We start from the raw sequence: 22,688 nt of genomic DNA, 5'->3' as shown, positions 1-22,688 counted from the left end.
CTGCGTTTACCCACTGCAGAACGAGCCTTATTGTGAAAATACTGACAGTGCACACATAAACTGCACAAACAGCAGGCTGGATTTGAGTGAAATATTCGCCGAAATGCAGCAGAATACAAAAATGAAGGCGTATTTTTCAGTGTCTGAGTCTGACACAATTCTAACTCTAATCCTCACATCTTGGACACAGCCCGTGGGGAGATGCCAAGTGAAAGTGAAGCCGTGCAACAGCTGTATGTCACATTTTTGCTCTTTGGTTATGCAGAGCACAGACATGTCACAGCACAGAACTGAAGGAAGTCACAAAGGAAGTTAAAGCTTAAAGCTAAGCTGGCTTCACAATGAGGAGAGTTAGAGGGAAAGTGAAACTGTTATATGTCCTTTTACGCGTCTCTGAGCTGTGAATTCACCAAAGCTCTCAGCTCAAGTCTGCACGAGTGGAACAGCCCTGTACAGCTAGACTCTCCTGCATTTGACCCAGGACTCAACGTCAAACACTTTTGTGCTTGAAACTTGAAAATATGCAAGAAGAGGAACATAACACAAGGTAAAGTAACTGCTTTGTTGCCTTTTTGTTAGTTTGATATTGTTGTTTTAAACTGTCAGATCCTCTCAGTCTTTAACGTTATTTAAGACTGGACTGGAAACCCACCTCTTCTCCCTGGCATTTAACGGTATGGTATGCTTTTATTTGAACAGGGACAGTGCACGGCATTACATTGACCATAAAAAAAAAAAAAAAAAAAAAAAAAAAAACAATTAAAAAAACAACACAAAAACGGAATAATGTTTGGTGCCAGGTTATAGCAAAAATACTAATTTCCACCTGTAGTCCCTGGACAGGCTGATGTTTAGTAAAAAATAAATTTGGTGTAGATGGATGAGAAACCTGTAAATCTATGGTACATACATCGAATACAACACATCTCACACCTCAAATACGACATTCCTAAAAACATTCAGTTCACACACACATCCATACCAAATTATTCACACAATCACTGAGTTTCAGATATACAAATCCTCTTTCTTTTATACACATTGATTAATGAGTGCAAATTTGCTTTGATATTAGCCATTTCCTTGTCACCTGTGCAAACTTTTGAAAACTTGTGCACATTATAATCTCATTTGGCAAACTATTCCACTGACTCATAGCAACAATAGAGAAAGACGATTTAGCGAAAGAAATCCTACGTTTTGCGATGCTGCACTCTCCTCTAGAGGTCGTCTTAGTGCAGGGGTGTCAAACAAATTTTCTCCGAGGGCCACATCAACAAAATGGTTGCTCTCAAAGGGCCAGATTTAACTGTAAGAGAAAATGTCACTACTTTTTAATCTTGTTAACAGTTTCTATTTTTATTGCTTAAGTTACAAATATTGCATATGGATTTGCATAGATATGAAAAAATGACTGTGTAACTGTGTATCTAATGATCAAGTGACATTTTAAGACAGTCATACCTTTTAATTTACTTTATCATAGGCCACAGAAAAGGATGTGGCGGGCCGCATTTGGCCCACGGCCTTGAGTTTGACACATGTGCCTTAGTGACTCGAGTTGTTTTTTCTGAGCTCAGTGCGACCTTCTTAGGGGAGGACTAACAATAACATGAGTAATTTTAAATAGAGAGATGTTTGCATATATTATCTTATTAAATTAGATTATTAAAGTTTAGAAAACCATAAGAGGATATGACAGTGGTGATACTGTCTGGGTTTTTTGTCATGAATCTTTAGTGCACATTTATACATTGATTCAAGAGGCTTTAAAGCTAGACAGGATATACTGGTTTATTTATTTATTTATTTTAATTAGTTAACTCAGCTAAACTCAACTCATGAGTCTTACTATAGAAAACATGATTTGTACCAGTTTATGTTGACTTTTATGTGACGCACTTTGTTCAGCTGTAGAACAATAGAACAATAAACCCTTTGCATCAACTTGTCGCCATAGCAACCACACAAGTGTCCATAGAAAAAAGCCGTTACATCAACAACAACAATGAAACATAAACACCTACAACAACAAAACATGTCAACTCTGATCTAAACACTAAACAGATCATTACATTATCATTTATATCGCTCTTGTAATTCCTGCTGTTCTTGAACGTTGCATTTACATTTTTCCACTGTGGGACAAATAAAGTTTTATTTTATCTTAACGTAAACATCAGAACTGCAAAAGACTTCAGCTAATACTCACTAGAGGAGAGATCTGTGCCACCACGGCCTCTGACAACTGCTGATAATCATGGACTTATGAAATTGGCTGTATTGATACTTTACAGGGACCTCGCGCTAGGGGTGTTCTTTATATTTTTCTATGGCGGAATGCTCAGCAGTGACACAAATGCTGAAAACGGACACACATGTTTTTATATAGTCTGAAAACACTCAAAAAATTTAAAAATGGAGCGCATTTTCAGGAGTGATGTTATTTGAGCGTTACTTGTTTAAGAGTCAGCTTTTCTAGTTTCAACTACGACAGCTCTTTCTGTTCAGACTGTATTAAAATAAAGTTCAGATTAAAGTCTAACAGAGCTTCAGACAAAAATCCTACAGTTATCCTCACAGCCCTGGGGGAATACTGACGACGCCAGCTGCAAAGTGTCAGTGGAAGATTGTTTTAGCAGATGTAAGACTCAACTGAAATAACAATATCAACTTTATGGTAGGACTGTGTTGGACGGGCCATGGCTCTTCTGGAAAAGAAAATTTTCCATGTGGCAGTAAGGGAAAACGAAACCTAACTGCTTTAAATACAAGGCTGGGTTCCAGTCAACAGATAAGAGAGATAGAGAGATCCGGGATAAGCGAAAGAGCAGGGTATTAAACACGGGAGAACAGTTAATGATTGTTATGTGAGGGCAGCAGTAGCACAGTAGGTTGTTTGCATAATGCCTCATGTCTCTTACAGGCGCGGACTTAAAAATATGAAAAAACAGAACCGTTTCCAGTGTTTCAACGTTATCCCTCACTTACCTTATCCATTCAGAGCATCCTAATTACTCACAGTGATGAGTTTATAAGAGTAGTAGCAGTAGCAGAGTTTTGCAGTGATGGTTAAGCTAATGACAACTAGCATGCTAACGCAGACCTCTTGATTATTGAACACAGTTTATAATTAGATGCAGACTTATTTTGACCTCGAGAGCTGCTTACACAATATACCTGCACTGAGGCGAGACACATTTTGCTCAAATAAATCATAAATATGTAAACAAAAATATTCTCTATTCTCTGTTCTCTTTATGTCATATTATATCCACGTCGTGTCGTGGCTTCCAATGTTGTTTATTGTGGTAGAGTTTTTATCCAATTATATTTCAGCGAGCTTGTGTTGTCAGGCAAATTTCCTTTTCCTGGGGTCTTCACAGAGCAGGCCCTGTCCACTGTAAGTGCACACGGCCACAGGCAGTTTCATTATCCAATCAGATCTTGGTTCTGCATTCCAGGGCTAGCTAGAAGTCCAACGCAAACTGGACATGCACGTGTCCTGTGATTGGAAACACATTCACATTAGATACAGCATGAAAGCTAAACAGAACTGTTTTGAGCTGTTAAAACTAAAGTTCGTTCAATCTCAGCTGCACCACAGTTTCAGTTATTTGCTGTTGTACAGCCTATTGTCAAAAAATGCAAATGATCTGTTTACTTTATTTTCAAAGAATAGTTTGTTTTGTTATTGTCTGGTTGGTGTCTTATATGAAACAGCGCAGTTTATTGGACAGACTTGTTTAAGCTCACATAGCATCATTTTGGTGACATTTTGTTTGGCATCTTTAAATCGCATTTGAAAATATCAGTGAAGTTTCTCACTCTTAATTGTGAATGTAATACAGGCTTATTGGTTTTAAATGCTCCTGAAATTAAGTGTTGCTTGATTAGCCTGTATTGAGGTGATGTTGTAATGTGTAAGTGGGACGACACTGAAGGCCCAAGGGTGAAATCCACGGCCCGCCACTGATTTATCACACTGTGAGAACTAAAACCGCACACACATGTCAGCACAGAAATGAAGAATTTACAGCTTATGGTTGGTTTCACAATGAGGTGAGTCAAAGCAAAAGTGAAACTATGATGTGTCTCATGTCTCACGCTGCACATGTGGAAGTGAAACCCAGACTGACCTGCATTTAACCCAGGAAACGAGTTTGTGCTTAAAAATTGAAAATATGCAAGAAGAACATAACGCAAAATAAACTAACTGCTATGTTTCCCTATCGTTAGTTTGATATTGTTGTTTTAAACTGCCTGTCAGTTTTTCTCTTTAACAGAGTTCAAGACTAGAAAGACTGGAAACCCACGTCTTCTCCCTGGCATTTAATACTAGGTAGACACGTTATACTGGTGTTTTATTGTTTATTTATTTATTTGTCAGGGACCATGTACGAACTCATTAATCTTACAAAAGAAACCATGATTTGTACCAGTTTTTGTTGACTTTTACGTGAAGCACTTTGTTCAGCTGAAGTAGTTTTAAATCTGCTATATAAATAAACTTGAATTGATTGTATTAATTCATTATATTTATCACTCTGTGGGAAGGAAAATCTATACACACTCACTTAATGGGAACTTGCCTCTCATATGGGGACAAAATCAGGTCCCTATGACATAAATACTTCATTATTAGACCTACAAAAATGTTTAAAATTGAAGCCATGTAACTTTTTGACAAAAAATAGACTAAAATCAAAGTTCTTTTTAATTTGGTTGTTAATTGCACTGGAAAAACATGTGTCCTTACTCTGAGCATGGTTTCATCTCCACAAACTAATTTATACACTGCCTGGCCAAAAAAAAAGTCACCAAGCAAATAGTTTGTGGTTGCTGCAGTTGGTCAGGTCTAGGTCCAGCAAAAGTCTGTGCTCAAAAAATGAGGTCAGCTGACACCTGAATATACTGAATGACCGGGTTATTCCAGCAGTGGATTTGTGATGTGCCACCTCCAGAAAGTTACATACTGTACCTTTAGGATACGGTTTAAAATAGATGGGTTAAGGTTGGGGTTTATATGTTATGTTATGTTTAAATACCTGGAGTTGTTTTTTGTTTCATTCACACGTTTGAGTAATCCTGGTTTATTAGTCTGTCTACATCTGTAAAGTTCTCCTTCAGTTTGAGAGAAGAACTCTACCTAAATGTGCAGGGTTTGTGTGTTAAACTTGTGTGAATGAAACTCCAGGTATGTTTGTGATGAGGGAACAACATTATAACACAGATCAGAACATATAACATGTAATACAGCCCTTTAAGGTTAGGGTCAGTCTCACTGAACCCAAACCCATAGTGTGGTCAGGTCCTTGTAACACCGAGTTCAATTCAAGTTTATGTGTAGCACATTTTAAATAAGTTCAGCTGCCCGAAGTACTTCACATAAAAGTCAAGAAAAAACAAATATACAGATAATATGATGCATAGGAAAAGAACAATAAAACACCTCTATATCCCGTCTAGTGTTAAATGCCAGGGAGAAGAGGTGGCTTTTGAGTCCAGTCTACAAATGCATGGGTTACTTTTCAAAATACACCAGTCAAAGGTAGAGCTTTAATTTAGCAAGGAGCCTCAACTGAGCAGTGCGAGAGTTTGGACAAACACCACAGTCTCAGTTTTGTTTTGATTTAAGTTCAGGATGTTTGTGATCAGCTCTGCACATCCCTGAGACAGTCCTGCAGAGCTCTGTGGTCTGGCTGTCATGGACAGATATATTTGGTTGTCATCTGCAAAACAATAAAATGTGGTTTCAGAAAACATCACCCAGGGGAAGCATGTACAGAGCAAAAGGAACTTCCTCACTTTGCATCAGTGACACACAACACAGAAACAAAACACTTTTTTGACTGTATGTTTTGGACAGATAAAGATTTCAAGATGAATGAACTTTGCACAACAACTTTCTCGCAACAACTTTCTCGCAACAACTAGCTAAAATGTGGCACCAGTAGACTGATGCAATATTACAGACAAAACAAACAGGGAATAGTCCCTGGGAGCTTGTAATTGCAGCACTTAAGACAACATAAATACAGGAAGTACATGTAGAAGGTGTTGACTGGCTACAGCTCGCATAACAGGGTTGCAGGAGTGGAAAGTAACTAACTACAAATATTCGTATATTGTAAAATGAGTGATCTAAAGTAAAAAAGTATCCTTTTTCATGTAATGCATTCATGACATGTTATTCTCCATTATCAGGAAGGACCTGGAGGAGCGGCTGTCCCGTTATGTCCTTGACACATTTTCCTACATAAAGGTGGCAAAAGACTTTGTGAATGGACTCACCAACTGGATACTGATGAGAGAGACAGAGTTACACCTCCTGCTCGACATACAAGATAGAGCAGCCAGTGTCAAGCAGACGGAGCAGCTGCAGGAGGAGCTGAGTGCCTCTCTGAAGACCTCCCTGATGGGGCTGCAGACTCTGGACGTGTTCCTGGATGCTGTGGAGAGACTGGCTGTCACTTCTGTGCAGGTGTTTCAGGAGGAGAACCCAGTGCTACTGCTGCCTGAAGGGGGTGATCTGGGCACAGTGCAGGACATCATCACTGCTGCTAAGAACATCTGCCCCCTGCTGGTGGAGTTCAAACGAGACAACAAAGAATTCTTCAGCCCCAAACTGCAGAATGTGGAGGTTCTGGCCTATCAGCTGGACCAGTACATCCAGGCTGTGCAGAAGATCTGCGCCACCATCAAGAAAGGGTAAAGAGACACATGTTCTCAGAGCTACTGGAAATGTGTATAGTGTCACCCTCGTCTGTATGTGTTTAAGTGTAACTTTGTGGGGTTTTGGAGGGTTAATAGATATATACACCATTCAAAATTCAAAATGCAAATTATATTTTTCTCTGGTTGTCAATACAAATGACAGTCATCAACCTTTAGATGTATAATTCAATATAATTCAAATGTTATTGAACAAACCAACCAATGATAACAGTATTTTTTCAAAAATAAAAACTTAAAATGCATTATTCCAAATTATTACACAACAGATTTTCAAACCCTGTTATTGTTGTAAAGAACTGAAAATGGTCATTTGTTTGTTTTTCAATTAGAAGCATTAGTGTATTACTGAAATTAAAAGCCATTTCAATCCAAACATCTTAACAGGTCAAGTTAAATTTTAACATAGGACCCCTTGTTGGGTAGGAGCTTCACAATTCTTGTATCCATTGAACTTGTGAGTTTGTGGAGAGTTTCTGCTTGAATTTCTTTGCAGGATCAGAATAGCCTCCCAGAGCTGCTGTTTGGATGTGAACTGTCTCCCGCTCTCATAGATCTTTTACTTGAGGATGCTCCAAAGGTTCTAGGTTTGAGGCCAGGGGAGGATGGGGCCACACCATGAGTTTCTCTTCTTTTATGCCCATAGCAGCCAGTGGTGCAGAGGTGTTCCTTGCAGCATGAGATGGTGCACTGTCGCATGAAGATGATTTTGCTACGGAAAGCACGGCTTCTTGTGTACCCTGAGGAGGAAGAATACAAACATGGCCAAAGAACATGGTCAGTTAGAAACTCTACATACTTTACGGAGGTCATTTTCACACCTTCAGCTACCCTAAAGGGGTCGACCAGCTCTCTCCCCAAGATTCTGGCCCAGGACATGACTCCGCTACCTACTTGCTGGCATCGCCTTGTTGGGACGTGGTGGCCGTCCACCAAACATTCACAACTCCATCCATCTAGACCATCCAGAGTTGCACAGCACTCATCAGTGAACAAGTCCGTTTTGAAAATTAGTCTTTGTGTATTTCTGGACCCACTGCAGTCGTTTCTGCTTGTGAGCACTGGTTAAGGGTGGCCAAAGAGAAGGTTTATACATAACTACAAGCCTCTGGAGGATCCTACACTTTGATGTTTGTGGGACTCCAGAGTCACCAGCAGCTTCAAATACCAGTTTGCTGCTTTGTAATTATAGTTTAGGAGCTGCTCTCTTCGGGCATCTCTTCAGGATGCCTCCTGGACGCCTCCCTAGGGAGGTGTTCTGGGCATGTCCCACCGGGAGGAGGCCCCGGGGAAGACCCAGGACATGCTGGAGGGACTATGTCTCTCGGCTGGCCTGGGAACGCCTTGGGATCCCACTGGAGGAGCTGGAGGACGTGTCTGGGGTGAGGGAAGTTTGGGAGTCCCTGCTTAGACTGCTGCCCCCGTGACCCGGCTCCGGATAAGCGGAAGAAAATGGATGGATGGATGGAGCTGCTCTCTTCATCCATCCCAAATCCAATTTGTCTGGCAGAAACCTTCCTCATTGTGCCTTTATCTGCACAAATCTGTGCAGCTACAAATCTCTTAATAATACGATGATCATGCTTAAGTTTTTGTGAAATATCTTTTCGACAGTAGAGAGATCCTTTTTCTTTCCCATGTTGCTTGAAAATGATCTGCTTAATAATGTGGAACATCCTTGTTAAATAGTTTTTCCTTTAATTGGAATACCATCCATGAAAATTCCAAAAAATTTTACCTTTATGACACTTAAACACATTTTGCATAACAATTTGGAACGCGGTGTAGAAAGCCAAACCTTCTTGAATCTGCCAAAGTGCAGTTGTGGTTACAGAAGAAGTTTGCATAACCAGAAAGTGACTAAAAAGTCAATAATGTTTGAATAGTCCAATTGTACAAAGATAAGGACTTGGGATTTTAGAAGCAGACAATAATTTAGTGTAGATAAACATTAACAGTGAACCAAACTGTGAAGTGACTTTGTGTGTCAAAAATGACCAATACATAGTAAAGGTAATGTTTACTTTACAGGCCTTTGAGCGACTTCAGCTTTTTCAGTCCTGTGGTGAACATCGATGAAGAAATCTCAGAAGACAATGTTCAAAAGATGCTGGACATCATTACTCTGCTTCAGGAACTCAGGTAAGACAAGTTTTGATTAAAAGAATAATACTGAACAAATAATAGGCCCACACACCCACTCCACTCACATTATACTGTACATCAGCCACCTGTCTGAAGTTCTCTGCATTACTTGTAATATGGCATTAAATAAACCTGACTAATATGTTCTAAGTCAGTGTGTGTTTATGTTATTGTTCTTAGGCAGGATGAGGCCTTCAGGATGGTGTTCCTGTTCCAAGAGGAGTACTGCAGCAGCTTCATGCAGCGCTTCAGTGAGTCTGAGCCTAGAATGCTGCAGTTTCTGAAGGAGCTGGAGGAGACTGCTGTTCAGTTGGACCGCATGAACAAGGGCGCACGTATCTCCAGTGTGACGGGCAGCTCCGTCGGGGCTGTGGGAGGGATACTGTCCATCATCGGGCTGGCTCTGATCCCTGTGACTGCAGGAGCCTCTTTGGCCCTCACCTTGACCGGGGTGGGACTAGGCATCACCAGCGGAGTCAACAGTGCAGTCACCACGGCAACCGAGATCGGGGTCAACCGTACCCAGCAGAAGAGGGCCAGCGAGACTTTCCAGAAGTTCATGGAGGATGTGTCCAACCTCCAGGACTGTCTCCTAGAAATGATACAACAAACAGTAGATGGGCCAATAATTCATCCAACTGCTGGAGTCGCCATGTGCGCAGGTGTGGCCGCCGCAGCTGCTAAAGCTGTTGCGGCTCTGCCACGAGTGGCCGCTGAGCTGCCAGACGTGGGGCAGGCTGCAGCCAAAGTACCCCTGGCCCTAGCCCGTGGAGCCAGAGGAGGCTTTATCGCTCTCAATGCTCTCTTTCTCGGAATGGATGTTTTCTTCATCGTCAAAGACAGCATGAGTTTGGCCCGAGGCAGTGAGACGAAGGCGTCCAAGTTCATCCGTGCCCGATTAGCTCTGTGGTGCTCGGAGATGACATCATGGCAGAAGATCTACAAGCTCCTGGAGAAAGGGAAACCGTCCTTCAAGAGAAAACAAGCCATTCTTGTGACTGAGTTTTACACTGAGGAGGAAGAATAAAAACATGGTCAATATGACAGAATATAATTTATTATGTAAACATTTGTATTTTTTCATTTTTACATTGTGATTCAGTGCTTGTCTTTTTAATGCAGACCAAAGTTCACTGATGAATAAAATCTTTGTGCGCCAAACAGTGAGTTCTGAACATGTTTTTTTTTTTTTTTTTAATCTCTGTACACAGGTATAGCCTATAGAAAGTAAAACAAGTAAAAAAATTCATGTTCTGTTTTTGTAGCCAAGTTGTTTTTGTATTCCAACCATAACCTACTCTCCAAGTCCACCTAAGCGGTTTCCTGGTAAATCCAGACTGATATCTCTCTTTATACTTTACACGGAGGAATATCAGTCTGGTCACCACATTCTCTGTCGCGTCTCAAGTCAGAACCAAACATGATCATTTGTTCGAGTGACACATGTGAAACCAAGGACAAACAATTATATTTCTCTTACCTTCTCCCTCAGATTAACAGACTTTAGTGCTTCACTCATTGATTCTCCAGAAATTCAACATTTTTTCAGTCCCCTGTGATCTTTTTTTCCTTTCTGTTTTCCTCATAGGCAACCATATTTGTTTTGAATCTGTCGGATCATATGTGTTCCTTATTGTCTAATCCACCTGTCAGTCATGCACCACTGAACTCATGGAGATTGAATGATGTCCAGACTCACATATTCATAAAGTTTGGGAGAAGTGTGTGTTCTGGATCCCTGGCAACCTAAGACCGGAAGTCTCACAAGTATCCTCATAAAGTCCCTGTTCATGGTTACTGTCATAATAGTAACAGTAACCATAAACAGGGAAGAAACTTATCCTTTGCTTTGTGTAGAGCAGGTGAAGATATCTCAATCCCATTGTCACGTCTTCCGAGGAGGAAGCAGAAACTGGGGACCCGGAGGTGGACTCGTCCATCACCCTGGCTGAAGTCACCGAGGTGGTTGACAAGCTCCTCGGTGCCAAGGCTCCAGGGGTGGACGAGATCTGTCCTGAGTACTTCAAGTCTCTGGATGTTGTTGGGCTGCCTTGGCTGACACGTCTCTGCAACATCGCGTGGCGGTCGGGGACAGTACCTGTGGAATGGCAGACCGGGGTGGTGGTCCCTCTGTATAAGAAGGGGGACTGGAGGGTGTGTTCCAATTACAGGGGAATCACACTCCTCAGCCTTCCCGGTAAGGTCTATTCCTGGGTACTGGAGAGGAGAATCTGACCGATAGTCGAACCTCGGATTCCAGAGGAGCAGTGCGGTTTAAGTCCTGGTCGTGGAACACTGGACCAGCTCTATACTCTCCATCGTGTCCTCGAGGGCTCATGGGAGTATGCCCAACCAGTCCACATGTGTTTTGTGTATCTGGAGAAGGCATTCGACCGTGTCCCTCATGGTGTCCTTTGGGGGGTGCTCTGGGAGTATGGGGTCCGGGGCTCTTTGCTAAGGGCTGTCCGGTCCCTGTATGACCAGAGCAGGAGCTGTGTTTACATTGCCGGCAGTAAGTCAGACCTGTTCCCGGTGCATGTTGGACTCCGCCAGGGCTGCCCTTTGTCACCGGTTCTGTTCATTATATTTATGGACAGAATTTCTAGGCGCAGCCAGGGGCTGGAGGGGGCCTGGTTTGGGAACTACAGGATTTCATCTCTGCTGTTTGCAGATGATGTTGTCCTGATGGCTTCTTTGAGCCAGGACCTGCAGTAGGAACTGGGGCGGTTTGCAGCCGAGTGTGAAGCCGCTGGGATGAGAATCAGCTCCTCCAAATCCGAGGCCATGGTTCTCGACTGGAAAAAGGTGGTTTGCCCTCTCCGGGTGGGTGGTGAGTCTCTGCCTCAAGTGGAGGAGTTCAAGTATCTCGGGGTCTTGTGCACGATAATTCTCCCAAGGACGGGTATTTTACATCTATGTGGCATTAACTGCTAACACTGAACATATTTAGATCCCCATGTTGCCTTGTATTGTTTTGAAAATGCTATATTCACCCAAAACAATGTATTAACATGTTTAATAAGTTTCATTTTAATTTTTGACATGCTTGACTCTCCCTTCCCTTTGCTCCTTGCCCTAAGTCACTCCCCCTGCAGAGCGCCATTACAACACAATCAGCTGCATCCCGCTAATGAAACTACTGCACATCACATCAGGTTTGTCAAGTTGCTGTGTACAGTTTTGTATCATGTTTTTGTATATTTATGGAGAACTGTCGTGGGCATGGGTGATGTAGGCTTGTGGGCGGAGCTTTGTACAGAATCTTACAGCTAACCGTAAGGAGGGTTTGAATAGGGTCAAGAAGAGGTTGCTGAAATACTCAAACATGCATGGATGACATCTAAAACCTCTTCAGGCATGTTTTTGGTGAAGAAACAACTTTTAAACATGGTAGAAAGCAAAAATAAATCCATAATCCATTTTGCATAATTATCCCTGTTTAAATGGTAAAATGAAGACATGAATTGACAATGAATCTTCTTTTATCTTATTTTTTATGACGTCCTAAACATACAGAAGCTCATGTAACACAGACAATAACCGGTGTAAATATTTTCAAGTACCAATTTACATGTTTGCAACACAAAGGGCATTTTTCTTTTGTTGAATTAACAGTATGAGGATTTTGGACTGGGATGAGGGGGCTTTTTTTTTTTACCTTCACACACCTGGGATACTGTCCTGAAGAAGTCAGACTGCAGGTGGCGCTGTCGTCCTGCCTCTGCTAGTAGGAAAACAGCACCAAAAACAAACTAAACCTTGGTCTGGAAAAGGAACCTATTAAAACACCTGTAATAATCATTTTAAAAAGCCAGGTAGACAATTTTAATACCAAGATCTCCATGGAAACACACAGGTGGCAGACCCTCCACCAGAAAAGTTACATAGCGCACCTTTAAAGCTGCTTCATAACACTGGAAGAGGCAGACTGTGGCTACTTCTGGGTGTGTCAGAAGTTGCTGAACCAGTTGTTGAGAGAAGAAAATGAAACTATAGACGCATTAGTCACGTGCACTTCGCTGTATATATTTCTCTCCACAAATGTGTTTTCACAATCTGCTCATCAGGCCTCGTTAGTCCACAATGGAAGAAGTATCACAAGAAGAGGAACTATCCACAAGGTAAACAAAGGCAGCTACTATACGTCTATATTCCTGTACTTTTATACTATTACATTTTGTATTGCCTTTGAGGTGGATCTCAACTTTCCGATAAGCTAAAAACCAGGCAAAGGCAGCGGTTTTTCTATAGATGGATATGACTGAATGTATTTGAAGAGTAGATGGAGGCTACATTTAGAACTTACTTACAAGTAGGCCTACTTATGTAACAAAAACTACAAATAAAGGTTCAAAAATCTCAATACTTGTGCCTCTCTGGTGACATCTGCTGGATACCTATGAAAGCAACAAGTCTAGTTAAAATACTGATGATTTTATGTATGTATTTTAAAACATTTTAGAAGATATTACTCACATTTCACATAAAAAAAACAAACAAACAGACATATCACACCTTACATGTGCTTCAGACTTAATGCAAAGATGTGTTTAGTTTTTGGAAAAATTGTGTGTTTTGTCGTTTTATTTCCAAATACCATCAGTGGTCTCCAATCTACCCAAAGCTTTTCCCCTAACTTGTGTACTAGTAAATGTTTAGTATATAAAAAAACATGTTTAGTCAAGTTTATCTATTTTTTTCTTGTTTTAATCATCTTGATATTCAAATTTGACCAACAAAAACGTTCATAAGGATGTAAAGATATTTTATGTTCAAATACTAAGCAATTTTACCTCTTCAAATCCATTCCAGGTACAACTGCAGTTAATTATTTTTGTAGTAGTAGTAGTAGATATAAAATATTTACACAAAAAACGATTATTATTGATGATATTTCGCTTTCTGATCCATGTTATAAAGTTATTTCCTCATCACAAACATACCTGGATTCACATGTTTAACAGACAAATCCTGCATATTTAGGCTGAGTACTTCTCTCAAACTGAAAACACTCTGTTCCACCTTGTGATGTCATGAGGTAATACAGGAAGTGCTCCACTGTGTTTGTGAACTCTATACGCCTTCACTAGAATTATTTGGATAATTTCAGCCCTGGATTTGCCAGTCAATGCAAAAACAAAATGTAAACTGTAGCTGTAACTTAAAAACTACCACTTTATGACATCACAAGGTGGAACAGAGCATTTTTGAGCCTTGGCGATGTTTTTGATGTGGTAAGAACATTATAACATGACTTAATTCTCACAAGATCTTGACATCAAAGTACTATTGTCATGAGAGTCAGGATTATTCTGAGTATGATAATCCCAAATACCATCTAATAAGTACTTGTATGCCTTAAATTTAAGGGTCCCTGTCCTCCTGATTGGGAAACACTGTCTTTCTTAACTTAATCCAAACCCAAATAGACAGCATTGATACAAAAATGACAAGTACAGGATTGTGAGTTAAACATATTGTCCAGAATAGTTGAATTTAAACAGCTGTCACCACAGTCTGTAAGAGATAAGCAAGGGCCAAGATACAAAACAAACACATCACAAAGTTAATGATTCATGCTGTTTACCTTCTTCTGTGAGGGCAACAGTAGCTCAGCATGTTGTGTCGTTGTATCCACAAATAGGACACTTCACCCTTGACCCCAGTTTCTGCTTACTTTATGATTCTTTGGTGTATATGTGGTATTTTGTCTTATATCTGCATAAGGCCTTTGTAAAGTCAGGAGTGGAAAAGTTGTAATCATAAATAAATCATAGTGATCTTTCTGGAGCATGCCATTTAAATGCAGAAAACATCTCCAACGTCTCCTGTGCAGTTACTTTGTCCTGTTTCACTTGCCTCTCTGGCGACATCTGCTGAATACGTAAGAAGACAACAATGAACTCAAAACACTAGTGATTTTTATATTTGACTCTCATTTGTCTTACTGCCAGAGCTAATGTTGTCACAATATTAAAATGTATCCAAACAGAAAATCCACAAATGTTGACCCTTATCACGATTTGCTCTACAAACCTGTCATATTAATCTTATGGTTTACTTTCCTTTCAAAAATGTGTCCCGTACCAATTTTTATTGAGAAAAAAATCGTTCTCTTTCGTTTATGGTTGGGTTATCACTCAGTCATTCAGGTATGATCCATAACAAAAGAAAATTTCAAATCTGTCAATTATAAACACTTTTCTTTTTATCATTTATGTTGAAAAGGGCAGACCTGACGGAGGCGCTGTACGTTTACACCTTGGAAACCTTCTCCTACATAGAGACACTGAGGGACTTCATGGATGGACTGTCCACATGGATGCTGACGAGAGAGACAGAGTTAAACCTCCTGCTCGACATAAAAGAGAGAGCAGCCAGAATCAACCTGGGCTTGAGACATGTGACTGAGTCCCAGGTATTGTAGAATGTATGTTTTTTTTATAATTTATTTGTCTCCTTCAAACGACTGCAGGACCAGCCGCTGGTTTGGGAATAACAGGTCAAAGAAGACACGGAAATGATGAGACAGAGCAACATCCACCACATTTACATTTGAAATATTTACTCCTTTTGTGATGAGCAGGTCCAGAGTGTGTCCTCTGTTGTGGGTGGGCTCTGACATGCTGAGTCAGACCAAAGGTTTTAAGGACAGAGCTGAGCTGTTTAGCATCAAATATATAATTCACATGTAAATTAAAATCACCTGTAATGACTAAACCAAGTTTGTGCACATGACTGAAAGCATCTCAGTAAAATTGTCAATAAAACTTAGTCATATACAAACCTCAACAGCAAAGACTAAGTAGAGAATGGAAGGTGATTGTTTTTGCTCCATTTTAAAGAAAACATAACCAAATGATAAAAAAAACACTGCTAACATGTGAGTAAGTCATGTTTTGGTTAAAAAGATGAAGTCCAGATAAAAAAAAGAAATATAATGATTCATTGAAGATTATTCGTTACATAGAGATTTGACATTAAGCACAGCAAGTTTCAGATTAGTTTCAGAACGACTGGATGTTATTTTCTTAAATTGCTGTGATTGGACTGTCCTTCTGTGAACCAGTCTATGTGGTGTAATTGTAGATATAGCTCCATCACAGGGCCTCAGCCTGATATTACCTTTATCATGACTGTACGTCCTGGGACAGCAAAGGCCTGGTGTGTCCTTGCTCTTGGTGATAACAGCTCTGGCGAAAAGCAGGGGAGGGCAAGCAGGGGGGAGATTGGGTGAAGGACCAGGTGAGGGTCAGACTTTGGGTGACCTTAATGTAGTGTTGTAGCTTTTTCTCTTTTTCAGGAAGAGAAAAAAAGGTGAATTGTTATAATATAATCTTCTTTCAAACACATACATTTTGACATTATTTGCTAATTGCTTCCAGGACAAAGGAAATGCTTTCATGGAGTTCATGAGGAGTAAGCTGTTCTCAGCAGACCAGCAGAAGACGCAGCTGCAGGAGGAGCTGAGTGCCTCTCTGAAGACCTCCCTGATGGGGCTGCAGACTCTGGACGTGTTCCTGGACGCTGTGGAGAGACTGGCTGTCACTTCTGTGCAGGTGTTTCAGGAGGAGAACCCAGTGCTACTGCTGCCTGAAGGGGGTGATCTGGGCACAGTGCAGGACATCATCACTGCAGCTAAGAACATCTGCCCCCTGCTGGTGGAGTTCAAACGAGACAACAAAGAATTCTTCAGCCCCAAACTGCAGAATGTGGAGGTTCTGGCCTATCAGCTGGACCAGTACATCCAGGCTGTGCAGAGGATCTGCGCCACCATCAAGAAAGGGTAAAGAGACACATGTTCTCAGAGCTACTGGAAATGTGTATAGTGTCACCCTCGTCTGTATGTGTTTAAGTGTAACTTTGTGGTTTTTGGAGGGCTCATAGGTATAAAAGCCAGAGCTTCTTCAATCTGCCAAAGTGCAGTTGTGGTTACAGAAGAAGTTTGAATAACCAGAGAGTGACTGAGAAGTCAATATTGTTTGAATAGTCCAGTTGTACAAATGTAAGAACATTTTAGAAACAGCCAATAGTGTAGATAAACATTAACAGTAAACCAAACTGTGAAGTTACTTTGTGTGTCAAAATGGCCATTACAGAGTTTATTGTTTATTATTATTGTTTATTTGAGTAGGCATAATATATATATATATATATATATATATATATATATATATATATATATATATATATATATATATATATATATATATATATATATATATATATATATATATATACATTTTGCCAGTAGAGTAAGGGTAATGTTTACTTTACAGGCCTTTGAGCGACTTCAGCTTTTTCAGTCCTGTGGTGAACATCGATGAAGAAATCTCAGAAGACAATGTTCAAAAGATGCTGGACATCATTACTCTGCTTCAGGAACTCAGGTAAGACAAGTTTTGATTAAAAGAATAATACTGAACAAATAATAGGCCCACACACCCACTCCACTCACATTATACTGTACATCAGCCACCTGTCTGAAGTTCTCTGCATTACTTGTAATATGGCATTAAATAAACCTGACTAATATGTTCTAAGTCAGTGTGTGTTTATGTTATTGTTCTCAGGCAGGATGAGGCCTTCAGGATGGTGTTCCTGTTCCAAGAGGAGTACTGCAGCAGCTTCATGCAGCTCTTCAGTGAGTCTGAGCCCAGAATGCAGCAGTTTCTGAAGGAGCTGGAGGAGACTGCTGTTCAGTTGGACCGCATGAACATGGGCGCACGTATCTCCAGTGTGACGGGCAGCTCTGTCGGGGCTGTGGGAGGGATACTGTCCATCATTGGGCTGGCTCTGATCCCTGTGACTGCAGGAGCCTCTTTGGCCCTCACCATGACAGGGGTGGGACTAGGCATCACCAGCGGAGTCAACAGTGCAGTCACCACGGCAACCGAGATCGGGGTCAACCACACCCAGCAGAAGAGGGCCAGCGAGACCTTCCAGAAATTCATGGAGGATGTGAAGAAGATCCAGGACTGTCTGGATGACGTCACCTCTGAAGATTCTCCTCTGGATGCTGTGGATATAGCTGTGGGTGTTGGAAAGATACTGGGCAAAGCAGGTAAGGGATTTTTGTTTTATAGATTATTATTCAGAGATTAATTAAAACATGAATGCACTTAAATACAATCTTCTGTTGGACTTTGTTGGAGAACTAAAGCCATCTAACCATAGGAGCAGATACACACATACTCCATTTTAGAGCTTTCTCTTAAATCTGCAGCATTGTTCAATTCACAAGAGGAGCTGAAATATTTTATCTAGGACTCTTCTATTAAAATGCTTCCTGCTTCTGAAGACTGCAGAAGCTATCCTTGCATACTCCTGCTGCTTCCTTCTTTACTTTACCTTTTTATTTAACTTTACCTCTTGGAAACTATGTCTCAGATGACATGGCCCTGAACTGTGCGGTGCCCCAGGGGTCAATCCTGTGACCTGTTTTGATCAATCTCTGCATGCTGTCTTTTTTCACCAGAAACATAGAGAAACTGCCAGTGGTAGCCTCCAGTCTCTCTCTCTAAAACCTTCAAATCAGGCTAGAAATCTAGGGGTAATAATGGACTCAGACTTGAACTTTAACAGCCGCATCAAATCAATAACATCCATTTTATTACCATAAAAAAAAAACATTGCAAAAATGAAAGGTATACTGTCAAAATCAGACTTAGAGAGACTTATCTGCGCATTTGTCTCCAGTAGGTTAGACTACTGTAACGTCCTGCTCACTGGCCTCTCCAAACGAGCCTTAACACAGCTGCAGTACATCCAGAACACTGCTACTCGGGTCCTGACCAGAATCAATAAGTGTGAGCACATAAGACAGACAGACAGATCTTTATTATCCCCAAGGGGAAATTCTTTTTCACAGACACTGCCCAGCAAAATCACATAGATACAAACAGTAAGGACAAACAGACACAGGATAACACACACATGCTTCAAGTCCTGTGCTCAGGTCTCTGCACTGACTCCTGTGGCTCAGAGAATAGACTTTAAAGCAGCTCTGCTTGTGAACAAGTGTCTCCATGGACCAGCATCAAAGTACATCTCCAACATGTTTGACAATGTCTAAATCAAGGCTCAAAATGGTTCTGTTTAGCAGTGTATATGACTGTAAGGTTTTATTCTGCACTCTTTTCTTTTAATATTAATTTTATAATGATTATTTACGTTTTGATTTAATGTCTTATTCTCTAAAGCCCTTCGAATTACTTTGTGTACCAGTTGTGCTATACAAACAAACTTGCCTTGCCTGAATCTATGATGGATGCCATAAATGCCATTTAGTTTTAGGTAGAAATGTTTTAAAAATCAGGTTTACTGGTGGGATTACCGGTAATATTACTTAACCTTGTTGGATACTTGTTTTTTTTGGGTTTTTTTTTTGTTTTGTTTTTTTGCAATGTACGATTATTGTGTTTTGTTGAACCCTTTTGTAACTATGTTATTCGTTTTTTTTTCCACTTGCTCCTTGACTTTTTAGGTGCAGTGGGAAAAGGCATTGATGCCATGGTGGACTTGGCCTCTGGTGTGGTGGTGCGGGGGGCTGAGGAGGCGGTGGCTGGTGCAGGTAAAGTTTTAGCTGAAGAGGGTGCAGCTCTGCGTAATGTCCCACGAGTGGCCTCCGAGCTGCCAGACGTGGGGCAGGCTGCGGCGCGAGGACCCCTGGCCCTGTCCCGCGGAGCCAGAGGAGGCTTCATTGCTCTCAATGCTCTCTTTCTGGGAATGGATGTTTTCTTCATCGTCAAAGACAGCATGAGTTTGGCCCGAGGCAGTGAGACAGAGCTGTCCAAGTTCATCCGCGCCCGATCCGCTCTGTGGCACTCGGAGATGACATCATGGCAGAAGATCCACAAGCTCCTGGAGAACGGGAAACCGTCCTTCAAGAGAAAACAAGCCATTCTTATGTCTGAGTTTTACCTCGAGGAGGAAATCCAAAGAGAGGGGCAGACCATATGGGAGACAGACTGAGGACAATGAGGCTCCGTCTGAAGCAGTGGGCGACCAACAGACAGAGACAGAGCAGCGCTGTGTGGTACAATAGCACTTTGTTTTACATGGACTATAGGCTTAATATGCTAAAACCATAGAGACAGACAAGAGACTGATTTTAACTTTGCATTTTCATTAAAAAAATACATGTGATAAAAAAGACTCCAGTAAATTAATGTTAGAATCACATGCACGATGTAATGATGTATGTTTGCAGGGAACAGTTGCCTTCTTATTCATTCAAAATTTTGAATTGTTTTGACTTTTTTTGTATTTTGCATAATCTTTGGTTCAACATTGCATTATTATGTAAAATGTTTCAAGATTTTGGATTCCCCAAATAAGTTGTGGTCAAAGCCTACTGTACACACAGTAAGTTATTACATAATTACAGCAGTACAAAAGCATATTTTATTTAGAAACATAAGAAAAACTTTAGGAGCTCGTTTTGAAGTTTCCTCTTGTTTAGAACTACATGAATTTAACTGTGTTCATTGTTAAGACTTCCTGTTTTGATGTCTATGGTTCTGACCTGTATACTTATATATTGGCTCTTACAGATGCACAATACAGATTGATCTGTTTTCACTTTAAAAATGTTATTGTTGTTCTAGCTTCTGAAAAAAGAAGTCCCCTACAGCATTCTCTGGTTGTTACTAAGTTGGATTGACTCACTTACGGTTGATTGCTTATGCCTTCGCATTTTGCATATTTGCTGCAAATCTGAGGGCTTGAACATGTATGTGTTGAAAATGTAAAACATTTTCTTTTGTTTCATTTTTAAACATTTTGAATATGTATACTTTTCAGCAATTAAAATGCAGAATGAAAATAACATGTTAGCAGTTAATACCCCATTGAATTGTATCACCCCTTCTTTAAGGAAGGTACAATTTAGAGCAGGAGTGGGCAACCTGCGGCTCCTCTTTGTAGTGGATTCCTTTGCCCTTGACAAAAATAAATAAATTATAACAGTTATTTCTTAATACAATTTTTATTTACATATATCAAAATATATATTTTTGCTTACTTTGACCTTGATTTCAAAGATAACTGTGCAGCAAAGTTTTTTGTTTTTTTTAAATAATTTGTCAACTAAAATGTGCATCACATCAACGTAAAAAAAAAATGTCTCAAAAGAAAATCAAGCGTTAAATTCTGCGTGGACAGATTCATTTACCTTCACTGCCAACAACACTGGCTTACTATGTGCTCGGGCTTATCTGTGTGCTTGATATAGGTGAAGAAATTATCAAACAACAAAAAAATGCAACACTGAAATACATTTTCAAAATTGTCAGTATTTGTTGAAAAATGTCCAACTGAATATGAGCAAAAGAGCAATTTCGCAAATGCAACAGAGAGTTGAGCAGAGCAAACAGACTTTTAAGAAGTGGATCACCTCTCCACAGTCAACTACAGCTGCTAGTTTTGTAACAGCTCAGCCTCTTCTTACGAAAAGAGGAATTAGAGAAATGCCTCTCTCTGCAAAGACCGTCAAGGACAGGACCGTGAAAATGGCAATAAACATCACCTGTAAGTAAATTGATGACAGCTCAAGCATTTTCACTTGTCTGTGATAAGACAATTGTTAATAAGTGTAAATGATATTGAGCAGAGAGCACTGTTATGCAGATATGTGAACTCTAATGGGCCGCAGGAAGATCTGATTGAACCGATACTGCTACAGGGCCAAACACAGGGTCAGGACATTTGTGAGGCTATTGTGTGTTTAAAAAACAAAGGAATAAAGAGCACTCATTTTTTGTCAGTGTCAACGTATGGGGAACCCAGAATGAGAGGAGCATAGAAGGGCTTTGTGAATTTACTTCAAAAGTCACTGGATCAAGAGCTGATGACACTGTGAACCTCGGTATGAAGACAATGTAAGCTGCATTTGAGAAAAAAATAAAATAAAAAATACCCTCTCCTTCCCTGTCTCATCACTGGACACTGACCCATCTCTGCTGAACACATCTGCAGTCACGGGAGTAAGTAAGCCCAATCAAGAAACTGAACTGGCCAACAGCCAATAAAGATTTATGGGGGTCTAAGTTCAAATGCCTGACATCGAATCTTGAAGAAGTCGCCCGTCAGAAGACTACTCTCGACCCCCCCAAACCCGACAGACTGGCTTCTGAAACATAGAGTGCCATTCCTGACACATATGTGAACATGGAAAAGTATGAATTTGGAGCTGTTGATCTTTGGCTCAACATACTTATGTGAGCAAGTTTTCTCAAGCATGAACTTCATAAAATCCAAAGGCCACTCCTGCCTCACAGATGAGAGCCTACAGTCCTGTGTGAAGATCAAAGTCACATCTTACTGCCCCAACATACAGAAGATCTGCAGCGAACTTCAGAAACAAAAGTCATATTAAACAGGTGAGAACAATGGAATTTAATAGGTTATTATTTTTCAGAAAAACAAAAAACAAATAAACATTTATTACAAACCCAGAGCTGATGTAGATTTTCTAATGTTAATTCAGTTAATTGCTGGCTGAGAAAAAAAAAAAAACAAAAACCAAAGAGGATGGGAGCACACTGAAATGGACTTGTCACAAATGTTCCTAATTTTATATTTACTTTTTTAAAGCTACTAAGCTGCAGCTAAATGTTTTATTTATAACAAAGTGGGCTAGTTTTTAATACAAATTTTACACAAATATAGGAAGGACTCAAATAGGCCTGCATAGTTCATTGTGTCATTTATTTCAAAGTAGGCCTATATGCACACTGCACTTCTGTTTTTTTCTGTGGTTGTTACTCCTCTTCAGTCCCCAAATTCTCTGCTCTATCTGAAATAAT

The 22,688-nt window shown here is 40.4% G+C and overlaps 2 protein-coding genes across 2 annotated transcripts; both read left to right on the top strand.

Moving 5' to 3' along the window:
- Window positions 1–237: 237 nt before the first annotated feature.
- LOC117375083 (apolipoprotein L3-like) lies at window positions 238–10,033 on the top strand. The gene is made up of 4 exons (XM_033971336.2): window positions 238–547; window positions 6,208–6,711; window positions 8,767–8,877; window positions 9,061–10,033. The coding sequence occupies exons 1-4, from the start codon at window positions 522–524 to the stop codon at window positions 9,905–9,907; spliced, it is 1,488 nt and encodes a 495-aa protein (XP_033827227.1). The 5' UTR covers window positions 238–521; the 3' UTR covers window positions 9,908–10,033.
- Window positions 10,034–12,859: 2,826 nt separating this feature from the next.
- Window positions 12,860–20,823, top strand: LOC117375216 (uncharacterized). Its single transcript, XM_033971488.2, has 6 exons — window positions 12,860–13,001; window positions 15,109–15,298; window positions 16,266–16,666; window positions 17,160–17,270; window positions 17,454–17,944; window positions 19,367–20,823. The coding sequence occupies exons 1-6, from the start codon at window positions 12,964–12,966 to the stop codon at window positions 19,852–19,854; spliced, it is 1,719 nt and encodes a 572-aa protein (XP_033827379.1). The 5' UTR covers window positions 12,860–12,963; the 3' UTR covers window positions 19,855–20,823.
- Window positions 20,824–22,688: the final 1,865 nt, after the last annotated feature.

The sequence above is a fragment of the Periophthalmus magnuspinnatus genome, chromosome 8, assembly GCF_009829125.3.
Source record: "Periophthalmus magnuspinnatus isolate fPerMag1 chromosome 8, fPerMag1.2.pri, whole genome shotgun sequence".
Classification (NCBI taxonomy): domain Eukaryota; kingdom Metazoa; phylum Chordata; class Actinopteri; order Gobiiformes; family Gobiidae; genus Periophthalmus; species Periophthalmus magnuspinnatus.
This window is presented reverse-complemented; position numbering and strand designations above follow the sequence as displayed.